The sequence below is a fragment of the Carassius auratus genome, chromosome 8, assembly GCF_003368295.1.
Source record: "Carassius auratus strain Wakin chromosome 8, ASM336829v1, whole genome shotgun sequence".
NCBI lineage: Eukaryota > Metazoa > Chordata > Actinopteri > Cypriniformes > Cyprinidae > Carassius > Carassius auratus.
Window position 1 is genome coordinate 16,058,868 of NC_039250.1, and position 16,007 is coordinate 16,074,874.

Here is a 16,007-nt window from a genome sequence, read left to right on the forward strand (position 1 = left end):
CAGATGTACACAGCTGATGCTTTCCAGATTAAGCAATCTTTAACAGATGTCCTGCAGACGTACATGTGCTATCTGGGATATGAAATTGTTGCTTATACTAAGGTAACCTGCAAAGCAGTCTGAACTGGTTATTTAAGCTGGTGACTAGCTGAGCCAATGTAGCTTGTTTAAGCTGTTTCAAATGGTAAAATGGATGAAAAAGGTGTAACTCAAAATCTGGCATTAAGTTGCAAACATGATGAAAACTTTGTTTCTATGTGAAGGATACCGCACAGCCAGTGTGATCATCGCCCTCACAGATGGAGAACTGCATGAAGATCTCTTCTATTATGCTGAGAGAGAGGTGAGAATGTTTAAAGCATCAGGAAGAGAAAGAAAAGAGTGGAGGACTTGGCAGTCCCTTGTAAGAAGTATGCTTTATGTTAAGAGTTTTTTATGGAAATAAATAATAGTTAAGAATATATTTAAACACAAACTGATTTTAATGTTTTTGGACACTTGATTGCATGTTAATGCAATTTCATAAAAAAATATTTTAATTGCATTTATAAGATGCCACTATGACCCTCTTAAGTAGGACTTACTGAAAGTAAATCTTTGTAATTTATAATGAAACAAATTGTCTTTAAAATATAGTTAAAGGTTTCTGCCAAATGCTTTATTGTAATTTCTGTTGTAACTTGTATGTCATATACGTAAATATATTTGTAATTACACATTTGTATGATGAAATGGCAATTTAGTGCATTTAAAAATGTTAAGACATTAAAAACACAGTTATAATTATAATTAAGTACTTTACATGTGCTTTAGAATGTTACACATCATAATCTTAAGTGTACTGTACTTAAAGCATGACAAAATATTATTAAAACATAAAAATTTAAAATCTACTTTTTATCACTTTTTATTTGACATTATTACAAAATGCATTTTAAGTCCATTTAAATAGCATTTTATTTAATTAATGTTATACTATCTACAAGTTTTTTATAGACTTTTCAGAATTTGAAGTACACTACAAGTGCACATTCATTAAAATTAAGTGTATTTCATTTTCGCAAGGGGTGTCGTCACTGAAAGCAATGTTTACTTTGGTGTTCACGAGGTAAAGTCAGGGTCATCGGTGTCCCATTTGAATTAATTTGCATGCTGGGAATTACATCACACGTTTCTCTTTTCTTCATCATCCTGTAATACAGATGGTAACAATATCACAACAGTACCAACCGATAAGAGCCACTGCTTAAACAAATTAATAATAAAGAACAGCAAATCTCATGAGCTATCATAAACCGGTATAAATCATCAACATGTATTTTTATGTACAAAATATCAGCCACACTCACTGAAATAATAAGTCAACAAGCTTGCCCCCCACCCTCCCTCCCAATTTTGGGTGAAATGCACAGTTCACTGGCTACCACAGAGCCAGAGACAGACACCTTTTTTGCACTGCACATTATAACCAACGATTCTGTTGAGTTTATAACTGCAAGATGAGATGACTTATTGAGAGTGCTTGAACTCCCTAGACTGAAGGGAAATTGTTCTTTGATAATGTAAACTTTATTTTCTCTCTCTCTCTCTCTCTCTCTCTCTCTCTCTCTCTCTCGTACAATGAAAGTGTTATAATTAGTAATATTTTTTTCAGCAGTGACATACTGTTAGCCTGTATCAGTTTGTTGCTGCTTTGTGTCACATGAAAAGCAAGAGAGCCCCCTCCCCTTCACTCATATCCCTCAACAATGATTACCCTGACACTACAACACATTGCCAAATAAATGAAACATGATGGAACATAAATTTTTGTTGAAATTGTTATATAGATTATCTCTAGAGATTGCATTGATGCATGATACAGTATATGAAAATGACTGAATCAACAATATTAGGTTAATAAGTTAAAATGAATTTTAAAATTGTGATCTGTAGATGAAGCAGTTAATGTGATTGAAGTGTTTCTGCTCTGTTTCTCTCAGGCCAATCGCTCTCGCAGCCTGGGTGCCTCTGTGTACTGCGTAGGAGTGAAGGATTTCAATGAGACTCAGGTGTGTTTGTGTGTGTGTTGTTTGGTGGTATGATAAGCTTTAAACAAGATCTTGGCACTTATGCCAAAGTGTTACAAGATTTTTATAAATTATGATTGGTGTGTATATGGACTAGCACTTGTTTAAGTAAGTATACTTTATACAATTTGTTGTAATACTTTTTATTTATTTATTTACTTTTCACTTTTCCTAGCTGGCCAAGATCGCTGACAGCAAAGATCATGTCTTTCCAGTAAACGATGGCTTTGAAGCTCTACAGGGTGTCATTGGTTCGGTGAGTGTTTATGTAGATTATTTAATACAGTACACTGCATTCTATGTGAAAAATTCTGTTATGGGCAAAGTCACAATTTAATTTTTATATAAAACAAATACCATTATGATTGTTTCCATTCATTTACCAATTTTATTATTTGTCAGTTTTATTATTATTATTATTATTTTTTTTTTTTAGCATTAATTTAATTCAAAGTAGTTAAAGAATTACAGTGCACCACTGCAGGTTGTTATTTTGGTATCATGTCGGTTTAATATTTTAAATTAAATTAATTGTAAGCAATTAAACTCAAGTTTTTATTTAAAAATAAGATGATTTGTTTTACAGTGAAAAGTTCATCATGACCAGTCATTCATGCACTCTCTGTGCATTGCTTTCTTTTTGCTGAATTAATTTAATACTAATTTGACCAGTTTAAGAAAAGTTCCTAGACATCCATCAGGACTTCCAGTAGTTATATATATATGTATATATATATACACACATTTTAAATTAACATAAGGTAGTGCTACTTTTATGCTAATTTTATATATAGCATAAAAGTAGCACTGCCTTATGTTAATTGGAAAAATTGTGTTCCCTGTTCACAGACACATTTCTAAGTGCACTATTGGTTAAAGTGTTGACTTCCTCCTTATTCACATTTTTAACAATTGTATTTTTTTGTGAAAAAATGTATAAGATTGCATAATCAAGAATCATATTCAAGTTTTTTTTTCATAATTTATTTCAAATAATTTATTTCTAATATGTGTTATATCTTTAAAATAAATAGTGTGAAATCGTATCAGCTTTATATTGACCATCTACCACCCTGCTGTCTAAGATAGCGGCCTTCACAAAATCTGTTTTCGTCAACCACTAATATTAGTGGAGAAAGATGCTTCAGCGACAGATTTAACGGAGGACAAACAGAGCCATTTCAACCTAACAATGCTTGACCTCATGGGTAAAAATGAACCTATGAATCAGCCTCTTAATGAAAAAAGAAGAAGAAGAACAGAAGAATTAAAGAAAAACACAGAAGTGAAGAACAACAAACAAGAATATTCATTCAGTCCCGTCTGATGATGCTGGATTGTCTCTAGTATCAGTGAGACCTGCCATGCCCTGCCTGGACCACTTTGATCCCACAGTCAGCTGGAGTCTGTCCGAACAGCATCAAAGCCCAGTCACTGTGTCCTTTCTTTTTTGCAATGAAAACCAACGTTTGAGATTTTTTAAAGCTCTGAATCTGAAGTGGAAGAAACTTGGAGATGTTTGGGTAAAGTCTCATCTCGCCCATGCAGAGGCTGACTGTTTCATGAGCTGAGACTGGGGTCAGTCCAGCTGGCCTCCATCTGCTGTCAATTAGCTGCATGCTGAAAGATCTTGGCTGAAGCTCAGGAGAAGAGTGTTGTAAATCAGCAGGGAGCTCGGGATCTGAAAACATACTTCCATGGATGACAGAGAAAGGCAGTAGATATGTAGATCAAAACAACCTCGCCACACATAGGTGCTGGTATGGCTGATGAAGGCGGAGAAAGCAGATGTGATGTTCAAAACAAAAATGCCACATGAGGATTGTCCAGTTGAGGCTCTGAAGGAGAAGTGTTGCTATGATTGGTAGATTCTTAAAAAGAAAAGTCTTCTCCATTTTCTATTTCCATTAACTGTTTGTTAGATTAATTTAAAGGGAATTTTCACATCTAAGCATTCTGCCATGACTTACTCACCCTTGAGTTATTCCAAATCCTGTATATCCTATATATGTAAATCCTGTTGAAAATAAAGAAATGTATTTTAAAGAATGTTGGTAACCAAACGGTTTCTGGTCCTCAGTGATTTCCACTGTATTATTTCTGTACTATGGAAGTCAATGACGACCAGTAACTGTTTGCATTCTTCATACTATATTATCTTGTATTCAGTAGAAAAAAAGAACAATTCAAGGGTGAGAAAATTGACAAAATTGTCAGTTTTGTGTGAACTGGCCTTTTAAAGACATTGAACTGAATGGTCATTTAGCATTAGCTCAGCTGACCTACTGAGTTTATCTTTGTACCCATCAGATCTTGAAGAAATCCTGCATAGAGATCCTTGCTGCGGAACCTTCCAGTATCTGTGCTGGAGGTAAGTACAGTTCTCACTAGATCAACTGCTTGAGTAACAGCAATAAGGTCTGCTCAAGCAGCAAAAAGTAGGTATAATAGGTTTGATACAGAAAGTGAACATCTGATCAAATTGATGTGTTGATTTTAATATTTAAAAAATATACCTTATGTAAGAGCCAATTTTACGTTTCAATAATTTGTATTGTATTGTTTCTTGGAGTGTTGATTTCAAGCATAAACTGAATATATCATATTTGTATCTTTCTTTCTGAAGGAGTTCTGTTTTTTCCTGTATTTATTTAATATATATTTATTTCAGTACTGTTTCCTATGTTTTCTGATGTACAGGCTAATTTCTGTTCTGTTTCTTTAATGGTTACGCCCTCTTGGGCGGAAGATTGAACTGGGTAGTTGTTCGTGTATAGGAAATAAGGGAGAAACAGTTTTCTTACCGTTTTCGTCTGTCATTAAAAAATAACTCTTGTTTAAACGTTCAAGGTAACAGCAGTTAAAGGTTTAACAGGTGAAACCATAGGAAAGGCTACAGGAGCCATCAGGATTCTGTATAGTTTTGTAATTTTGTGTTTGGATTAAACTTTTTTGATTGACTTCTGTGACGAGTAAGAAGCTTTTTTCCTGTTCCAGTGAAGTTAACATAGGACTTTGCACCTACACCTTACATTACATACCTTACGCAATCACACATCTGAAAAAAAAAAAAAAACAGACTGAAAACACAGACTGAAAAACCCCAAAATGTGTTCTTGGAACGTTAAAAAGGCACTTAAAATAAATTAAACATTTGATTTAATTTTATTTAGCAGTAAGTTGTTGACTTCAACTATTCAAAATTGCAAATGTTCTTTTAATAAATGCTGTCTGGTAATTTTCTCAGACATTATCTACTAATTTCAATAGGAATGCACACAATCTGGAACTATGCATGAAGCTGAAAGATTCTCGCACAGATTTCACAATGGGTTCAAGTGGGTCATGTGAATTTGCTGTGTTGACCAGCAGAAAGCTGTTTGGTTTGAAAGTGTCTTTGATATGAGCTGTGCTTCATACAGTTACAACAGACAATGGACCTGTCCACCCACAAAATTTAGAAGAAATATTGATAATATGAAACAAAACAAAACAATCAAATAATAATAATACAATGAAAAAAAAAAAAGCTTTGAACCATGTTTTTTTTTTTTTTAGAAAAAAATCTTCTGATTTGTTTTCTCGCAACTGTCTTTCAAAATTTGCCACGTGATTTAATATTGTTATTTGTGAACTTCTTGTTTTAAAGAGGCGTTCCAAGTCGTCGTGAGAGGAAATGGATTCCTACATGCTAGAAATGTGGAAAAGGTTCATTGCAGCTTCAGAATAAATGACACTCTTACCAGAAGTAAGTACCTTGACATTTTTCAAACTTTGTGCCATTTAAAACAATTAAATAACAGTTCACCCAGAAATGACAATTCTGACATTATTTACTCACACTTTATGTTGTTTCAAACCTGTATGATGTTTTGGGCATCACTGTTTTTATATAAGTACAAATCATAGTTACTATGAATTGTCAAGTAACAAAAATGCATCAAAGAAGCTTCATAAAGGTTTGTTCAGTGAACAGACGTGAAGAACAGACCAGAGGTATCAAATAAAAGTTTTGTTTTATGGAAAGATGTTTTGTCTTTCACAGAGAAAAAAAAAAAAAAAAAAAAAGTCACTGACTACGTTTACATGCAGCCAATAACCCGTTTAAAACCGGGATATTAGCAATAACCCAGTCGCGCACGGCCATGTAAACACCAGCAAAAACCCGGATATGCTCATATCCCGGTTTTTAAAAACCGGGATATTATACCTGGGGTACCCCTTTTCTAACCCGAATATTTGGTCTTGTAAATGCGTTTCGGCATATCCCCATCAAAATGTGTGTTCCGCGCATGTTCTATTCGCAAGGAATCTTGGTCTTTTGAGTCTTTGGATACAGGAAGAAGAATCGGAAATGACGCATATTGCGTCTTACGTCCAGACGCTAACCGTGCATCGCCGTTTACATCGGGATATTGGCGACTGATTACACATTCCATGTATACAGGAGTAGCTTACTCTGCTCACGCATGTAAACGGGTTATCCCGAATGTTTCAGAAACCCGAATAGTGACCTTAACCCGACCATAGCCCGAATTTTAACAGCTTGTAAACGTAGTCAGTGATGGTGTTATGGAGTGACAGTTTTCATTTTGGGGTGAACTATGCCTTTAAGCCAACTATTACATTACATTGCATTACCAAGACCACGTATGCTGAACACATCACAGGCTCAATGAAGACTATTAAAGGTTAAATGTGTGGGATGACATCAGTCTTATATAAGACATTTCTGTGCCTTTTTGCATAATTACCATATGGTTGGAATGATTTGAGTCAGAATCTATAAACCATGCTGATTAGCTATCATTTTTCCACCAAATGTCCCAGAAGGCTAATTTTCATAAAAACCTTGGAACAGCCGAGAATGCCATGCCAGTCCCATTTGTTTTTTTGGCTAATAGTAGTTTTTAAAGGCTGCATTAGGAGTTTTACAGGATGGATTCTTGCCAAGGAAATATAAGAAAGAAACACTTGCACACAAAAGGCTTAACGCATTCGGATAGCCCTTCAGGCAAATGTCAGCTCTGCAGGTCTCATGTTTAAACAGGACCTGTGTATTTCTTGCACAAAGTGTTGCAGAGCCTGGTGGATGAGTCACAGGAATGATTAAATTAAATCAGTATGCTATCAGAAGTACAGTGAATCATAACCGAATTTTGCTTTAGGACGAACATTTTATGTTGGACATCAAATGGTAAGAAAACCATTCTTCATAAAATGCAAGTCAGTGGCTGCCCGTTTACGAGAATAATAAAGCTTTATAATATAAAGCTTAATAAAAGCTTAATTAATATAATAAGGCTCCTGACGATATATTGAGGTCTTATGAAGCGAAACAATAAGTCTGTGCAATGCTATCTCATGACCAATTTGTACGTATTGTACGAGATGGCTAATTCGGACGTACTCTTACAACCTCACATGATTTTTTATGATTTGTCTAGACCCCAGTGATGCGTAGGTTTAGGGGCGGGGTTAGGTCTAGGTCATTCGTACAAATTCATACGAATTGTGCAACTCGTAAAATACATATGATTTAGCACAATTTAAATGAATTGGCCACCCCGTAAAATATGTACAAATTGCTGTGAGATCAGGCTGGTCTGTGCAAGAAACTGAACATTATTTAAAGCATTATTACCTGTAATCCACAGCATAATCATAGGACATAAAAATATAGTTTTACAAAGTGATAACTATAAAGACAAAGTTATTGTTTAAATGACAATTTTCAACTTTAACAATAACAGCACAGAGAAACGATATTGTTGTATTCACTTTCTAAACAATTAATTTCCAGATGATGAACAATTAAAACATTATCTTGAGCATTTGAAGTGGCAGACAAGACAACATGATAGCAGCATGCAATAATAAAATGCAGAATGTCTTTCTTTTAGCCACTAATTAATCAAAAGTAAAATAGTTACAAATTGCCAATGTGTTGTTAGCAACAGATTTGCAATACATAGCATCACCCACTTGAGAACTTTCACAAAAAGCTTTGCCTTTACAGAAACAAAGAGTTGTTTTCTGCTTGAGCGGCTAGCAGGACAGAGAGTCATGGTTTACATATGTCCCATGATGGCTCTTTTTTTTTTTTTTCATAACTGCCATAGTAATTAATTTAAGCATTGTATAATAAACTAAATCTGCCTTTAATTGTCTGGTGACTTTCTCTTTTGAAGTAAAGCTATTAAAGTTCAAGTGATTCTATGTTGACATTTCATATGCAGCAATACTGTAATGGTATTAAAGCTTCAGGGAGGGTCTCATTCTCTACAAACAATCGTAATTTCATTCAAATTGGCACTGGTTGTAGATCAAAGCCCAGTCATCTGACATCAATCCCATTTTACAGTATCAGTAATGGGTACCAGCTCTGATGCCTCGTATCTCTTTGCCTGTGTTTGCTCTGATTAAAGCCGGACGTTTCAATCATGGCACCATGCTAATTGTTTGTGTCTGATAAAGACCAGAACATCCGGTTGATGAGTGTAACTGTGTCATGGAAGTAATTTGACCTTTTTTAGTTCACTTTTCAGCAAAAGGTCCCACTTTCCCCTCCTCAAGGCACATGCCCAGATCTACAATAAATCTACTCTGACTTTGAGAAGGCCTGTTGTTTATTTGCTCTTGACCACTGTAAACACTAGAGAGGATGTCCTGTAAATGAAGGAAAATGTCCATCATGCACAAACCTGCTCTCCTTACTTTGAACCCAAGACTGATGGCAGGCTGTCGGAAAAAGAGCCATGTGTGGTTACAGCGCGTTGACCTTCTGTCTTGCTTCTGACTAGTCTGTAGATTAGAAATTTTCATACTGTCCTAATTAGAATAGAAGATGACTTTTAGTGCATCTAAATATAATGAAATACATGGTTGGACAAAATAATATAAATACCCATTAGTATATGGGTTTATATCATTTGTGTAGGCTACAATAAAAATAAAAATATTGTGTCCAAACAACATAGAACTACTGCAGCAAAGTGTCAACAAACCTCAATAGTCACTTTGAAGACCCTGTTTCCTCACAGAGACATCACTGACATCACTGAATTCAATGATGAACTGCATTTTTGAATTGTTGAGACACTATTTTCCTATTTAGCGCTGTTCAATTGCTTTGTCACAATTGTTCAAACCGCTATATTAATTAAGGTGACTTGACTTGACCGAGAACTTCCAATGAAGTCAACATTCATGAAAGAGCAAAAATTACAATAAAAGACACCAATGATAAAATGTGAAAAAGATGGTGTCGTTGTCATAAAACTTGGACAGCGGGAGCACCATCATGAACTTCAACATCACCTCACTTGAATAATATCAAACCACTGTGGATAGTTTTGGAGAGACGAGTAATAAGCAGATTCCCAATCTATACAACAACAAAACGGTGGACTATTCAGACGTTGTATGAATCTATTCTTAGAAGGTTGGAAGCTTTATTAAGGGCAAAAAACTTCAGTAAAGAAGTGCCTATGCCTATTTCCCCAGGTGTTCACATTTTTGTCTGACCTTGGATTTGCTTTGATGGTATGGAGTTTCATACGTATACTAATGTGCGCCAATGCAGGCTGATTGGGTCAATTCTGCCCACAATCCCTTCTGCTACACAAAAGCTTGTGATGTTACACTAAAGCCCAAAATGTATACTTTATTTCCGACACAAATTGTAGCACACGTGTACTGCCAAATACAAGTTGAAAAAGTAAACAGACATGCTATTGTGTATTTTTTTCTTTTGCCACTGGGGCAAATGAGTATGCCAAATATTTGCTATTTGTTGTAGTTTCCATTCAAACTAGGACAACTTTGCTTCAGAGAATGGGAATTTGTTTTATGTATTTTCATTTTCACAGGTTTTTGCTTGATCGCAGTATGCATGTGAATGGACTGTGAGTGTTTAGGGGTTTGGGGATGTTTAGAAGAGCTGTCTTTGATTTACATTTCCTTTCTTTAACCTTGAAAATCCTCAAGTAGTCAGTTGATTGCATATGAGACACAATGACTATTGAATTCATCTCAGTGGCCATTTCCCTCTTGAAAGACAAAATTTGGTTTTAAACAATCATTCTTATTGATTTATCATGTAAGTCGAAACCATGTGCACGTCTTTACTTAGTAGTACAACATGACCTTCCCTCGTGTGCTATGGGTAAACAGCCAAATAAAGCACAGTGACAGCATGACCCTCTGCCAGAAGTTTGATTCTTTGGGATTTGAGCCGACCGCCTACACCAACAAACAGATTTCTGCAGGAAAAGAAAAACACAGAAGTGTTATATTTGTCAATTTTCTTCTGTGTTCTTGCTTTTGCTGTGTCAAGAGCTAAAGCAACAATTTGTCCATTAGATTTTTTGAGTGTAGTAATTCAGAGTTGCATCTGAGAGATACAATAAATATTCTATTACATTGTTTTTTGGGTGATATTGGCGTCTCAGTTGGTGGCCCTTGACAGTCAGATTTTGGAGCAATGGCCCCATTACCCCTGTTCTGTAATCCGTGACCAACTTTGATTTTCTTTTGGATGCTTTAGGGCTACAAGGGGTTATGTGCTTTGCATAAGAGTTGATTCTAGGTTCTAGCCTTGAACATTTAAATCCAATGTGATAAAGATGTAGTTGATATGTTTTGTAACTACTAAAAATGAGATGCAGTCTTTCCTCAACAACTGATTAATTTTTTCATCAATTGTCTTCTTATGCAACAGGAATCAGACAAGAATATGCAAATATTTCATGCTGTATTTCCCAGATTTGCTCTTTGAAATGTGATCGTGTATTTGTCTTTTTTTTCTTAGTGGTGAAGCCATTGGTAGTGGAGGACACGTATCTGCTCTGTCCAGCTCCTGTTCTTCGAGAGGAGGGAACGTAAGTGTATCAGATACATATTTCTTCTTTCTTTCTACTGGGAGAAATGTTAACTGTGGCTTATTAAGGAATGCAATGTAGTATTTTCAAAGGATTTAAGTACTTTTTACATTATGTGTATTGCAGGGCAGCTTCCCTTTACGTTAGCATGAATGAAGGCCTGAGTTTTATCTCTAGTTCTGTTACTATCACCACTGTAAGCTGTGTAAGTATTATTCTAAATCATATTTTGTGCTTTGTTTCTTGTGTTTTGTGTTTGAGACAACCAGTGGTTCCCAATCCAGGGGTCTCATTTATAACACTCTCTGTACATTTAATCCTACAAGGGTATGTATGCACAAAAGCAAAAAAAAAAAAAAAAAAAATCTGTTTTATAAAATCATACGTACGCCAGAACCTGTTCAAAAATCTCTTTACAAATCCCAGTCAGGGGAAGATTGTATGTACGTGCATTTTCATCATCTCAATTAATGAGAGTGGAATATTTAATGTAAATGTGTATATCGAAATGAAAACAGATTTTAAAATCGTTGCTTACTTCATTACTTTTCTCACACCAGGAGAAAGAGTGTGTACCTGTGTCCGCATGATGTAGAATGTCCGTTAGGTGTGTACATATTTACCCAAAGTTTATTTTTTATATATCCCGATATGTGCTTGGAAAATTACGTCCGCAATTTCTATGTCTATTTTGTGCGTACCAACGTTTATAAATGAAACCCATGGTCCTGGAGAACCCTCAACACTGCACATATTAGATGTCTCTCTATTCAAACACACCTGATTCAACTCATCAGGTCATTAGTGAAGACTCCAAGACCTCAAACGGTGTGTCAGATAAGAAAGACACCAAAAATGTGCAGTGTTGGGGGTTTTCCAGGGACCATGATAGGGAACCACTGCTGAACACTACTGTTTAACAGTTTGTTGTCAGTAAGATTTATTTGTTAATTTATATAAAAGATCAGTGTATTGGCTTTCCCAAGCCAACTTAATAACTGTTTCAGATTTTAATAAGTTTTAAAAAAGTAGTTTATTCCAATTATGTTAAATCAAACAATGTTAACGTCAATACTCCAGGCTTCAGTTTCACATGATCTTTCAGAAATTATAGAACAACTGTTCCTTAAAATGGTGATACTTTTTTTTTGTCATGTTTAATTAAATTTTATGGTACATTCTAAAAATCATTTACTTTTGTTCTTTTAATGAGCTCTTGCTGCGTAAAAGTATGAATCAATAACCAATAAATAAAATAAAAATGTACCCCAAGCTTTTGATTCTTGTACCAAATTGCTTAATGTTGGAAAAAGTAGTCTGTGGCTAGAGCTCCACTATTCAGAATTCAGCTATGTATTAATCGTAAGGCTTGAGCCATGCATCACTCAAAATTATTCCCTAGCTAACACTCATTGTTGTAGTGTTTTAGCTTTTGAAAATGCAGCCAAATTACTGTGAAAAAAATTGTTAAAGGGTTGGTTCAACCTTAAATGAAGATTATATCATAAGTTACTCACCCACCCATGTTGTTCCAAACCCGTAAGACCTTTGTTCATCTTCAGAACACAAGTTAAGATATTTTTGATGAAATCAGAGAGCTATCTGACCCTTAGACAGCAACTGAAATGTTCCCAGGTCCAGAAACGTAGAAATTACCTCGCTAAAACAGTCTATGTGACATCAGTGGCTCAACTTCCGTTTTGTGATGCTACTAGAATACTTTTTTTTTCTCAAAGAAAACAAAAATAACATAATTTACTCAACCAAGTTACTTCTTCTGCTATTTTAGAAAGTATTACAATGCATACGCACACTTACCCACAAGCGTAAACAATGCTTATTACGCAAATTATGTTCACATGCGCACTTTCCCCCTGAACATAAACAACGCTGATTACGTCCAAAAATACATTCTTGGGTACTCTTCAAAATTGCAGAAGACATAACTCAGGGGAGGAAAATGGTTGATTAAACTGTTATTTCAGGATTCTTTGTACAAAGAGAAAAGTTTTCTCATATCATTGCAAAACTGAAGTTGAGCCACTGATGCACACGGACTATTTTACTGAAGTATTTACTACGCCATTGGGTTATGAGATCTCCTGGTGAGATCACTTGTAACTTAGTCCATCCCCTCATTTAATAACTATCCCTTTCAGCACGCATCATCTGTTATTTTCATAGCTAGCACCTTTTCATGCAAACATTGTTTGAACTAAAGAGACTGAACAGGTGTCATCATCGTATTGTTCCATTACATTTTCCAAATGTTTTTATGTATGTCATTTGGATCTGATTTTATAACAAAAAAGTCCCATTTAGAGTAGTGTTGATATATGTTCCTCCCTGCAGTCTGATGGTACGATCCTGGCCATAGCACTACTGATAGTGATGCTACTGCTGATTCTGGCTCTCCTCTGGTGGTTTTGGCCCCTCTGCTGCACTGTGGTGAGTCCTCTGCGTGGAAAATCTTAAACTTACTCACATAGAAGTCCTACTACATATTAGAACATCAAAATCTGCGTCTCCAGAATTGCACAGAAAACTGGATTTTCTAACCTGGTGTGGGGTGCACTTCCAATAAAGCACCAACTATGGTCACAAGTTCCATTATTACCAACACAGTTTAACAATCTGGTGTTTCCTCAAACCATAGTCTTAACAAACATTCACAAAGAGCATTGCAAACTTGTGTGGTCGCAACTACAGCTCTCATTGGAAGAAAACTACTGTTTTTTTTATGACATTTGGAGAGAGTGCACATGCGTTTGAGTCTGCATGGGAAACTTGAAGGAGTTTGACGTAAGAGGGACCAATGATAAAATCAAACATCTGGAAATAAAGCAAAACAATAGTTAAACCATAATTTCGAGGTAGTCCTCAGGTGCCATGTTCATTATTTTCAGGAATAATGCATACGCAATAAAGTCACCCACGAAAATGCCTTTTATCCAAGCCCTTTTATAACAAATGTCTTTAGTATATCCTGACAGTATTTTTTAACCCCAAAACATGTTTTTGCAGGTACAAGCTGCAAATAAATTTGGCCCGTAATCTATATTAGTTTACCTTCAAGCCCAAAGTATATTAAGGCCATGTGCACAGCATTGGCGTGAGGTCAACTTTGAGTCAATAGATGATACTGCACGTGTCAAACTCGTCCATCTGTGGTTGAAAATACTTGCAAATTTAAGTATAGCCATGCCTTTTGGATGACATGTACTGTAGTTGCGGTCATATTTTTTATATAAATTTTAATTAACTTTATAGAATGTGTTAGTTTCTCTGGTCAAACAGATACACAAAGTGCATGTTAATATAAAAGAACAATGGGAAAGCAGTGCATTGGAATGCAAAATCATGTTCTGTGTGAATGACGCCTGAGTAGAACTCTCAGCTGCACATTTCAGCCATTCATCGTCAACCTAAAATGCAGCCAACCAAACATAAAAGTTTCACTGTTTATTTTAAAAGGTCCACTGTAAAATCCGCATTCAGCACCCAAACAAACATTTTTGCGCTTGTGAAGGATTTTACATGGATATTAGAACATGAGTGAAGCATAAAGCCATGTTTAGACTACATAATGAATAATTGTTATGTAAACAAATGTTACAAATATTTTTTAAACATTTAAATTCTTGTGGTATGAGACAGGCTCGTGTACCCAGTGCCGTTTCAGTTTAGCTTGACATTTGTATGCTGTTTATAATGAATGCCACTATAGGCTAATTTGTCAAGTCAAGTCAAGTCAAGTCACCTTTATTTATATAGCGCTTTAAACAAAATACATTGCGTCAAAACAACTGAACAACATTCATTAGGAAAACAGCGTGTCAATAATGCAAAATGATAGTTAAAGGCAGTTCATCATTAAATTCAGTGATGTCATCTCTGTTCAGTTTAAATAGAATCTGTGCATTTATTTGCAATCAAGTCAACGATATCGCTGTAATAATTAATTCTTTACATTTATATAGCGCTTTTCAAGACACTCAAAGCGCTTTACATAGACAGGGGGTATCTCCTCATCCACCACCAGTGTGCAGCATCCACCTGGAAGATGCGACGGCAGCCATATTGCGCCAGAACACCCACCACACACCAGCTTACCGGTGGAGAGGAGACAGAGCGATGAAGCCAATCAGTAGACATGGGGATTGTTAGAAACAAAAATTGTTCTTGCCGCTCTACTCACGACGCTGCAGAAAGATTTGTGAGCGCTCAGACGCTCTAACGTAGATCGAATGCTTATTTTGTATTTAAAGCGGCCGCAAAGCAAACAAGCTTGTTGATCTCGTGCAGACTAACCACAAGGAGTTATAAGTTAACCTCATTAAATATTGTTGTGGACGAAATATTATGATCCTTTACTTAAAATGAACAATCTCAGACACCTTGGTCCACATATCACTTTTAATTTATTTTTTATGTCCTTGTACGCAAACAGGGACACATCATATATTAATACAAACGCTAAACAGCAATAATCAACCTGTCCTTTATTCTGCTTGGTAGCTAATGTGCCAACTCTCAAGCATTCACCGTGAGACACACGCAATTGACTCTTTTCACACGCTTTCACGCCACACATGAATTTTTTCACGCACAGAAAAACCACGAAGCAAACAGGACACGGAGACCAACAGACTAGACAGAGCAGGTCAGTTATGATATAATAAAATGGGTAACGTTATGTTAAAGCTCGCTAATTATCAAACGCAGCTACGGTTAGCCATCGCTAACATTACCACGTTTATCGAACAGCCTTCGATACATTTCTATGTTATAACTTCCCGAAAACAAATACACAAACATATAAAACAAACTTCTAGCGAAATACTAACAGCATCTAACTTACCAATCGAAAAGAAATGTTGCAAGTTCAAGTCCATCAGTTGTCTCCAGTGATTAAAAGCAGTGCCGATGTTTACTCTGGTTCGGCTCCTTTTCTTATCGGATTTGATTTGTGATTCCGAGCACTGTTGTTTCCCTGTAGCGGGTGGCGGTCTCTTGCCAAGGGCTTGAGCCATAATTTCTCTCTCTTCCCTGAACT

General features: G+C 35.8%; 1 protein-coding gene across 1 annotated transcript in view; it reads left to right on the plus strand.

Annotated features, from left to right (window-relative positions):
- LOC113107413 (anthrax toxin receptor 1-like) overlaps nucleotides 1–16,007 on the plus strand; it is a 51,789-nt gene that overhangs the window by 11,851 nt on the left and 23,931 nt on the right. Inside the window, exons 6-13 of the mRNA XM_026269906.1 lie at nucleotides 264–343; nucleotides 1,983–2,051; nucleotides 2,245–2,325; nucleotides 4,380–4,440; nucleotides 5,719–5,817; nucleotides 10,882–10,951; nucleotides 11,078–11,156; nucleotides 13,304–13,399. Of these exons, the coding sequence (XP_026125691.1) occupies nucleotides 264–343; nucleotides 1,983–2,051; nucleotides 2,245–2,325; nucleotides 4,380–4,440; nucleotides 5,719–5,817; nucleotides 10,882–10,951; nucleotides 11,078–11,156; nucleotides 13,304–13,399 (635 nt within the window). The remainder of the gene's footprint in view (nucleotides 1–263; nucleotides 344–1,982; nucleotides 2,052–2,244; nucleotides 2,326–4,379; nucleotides 4,441–5,718; nucleotides 5,818–10,881; nucleotides 10,952–11,077; nucleotides 11,157–13,303; nucleotides 13,400–16,007) is intronic.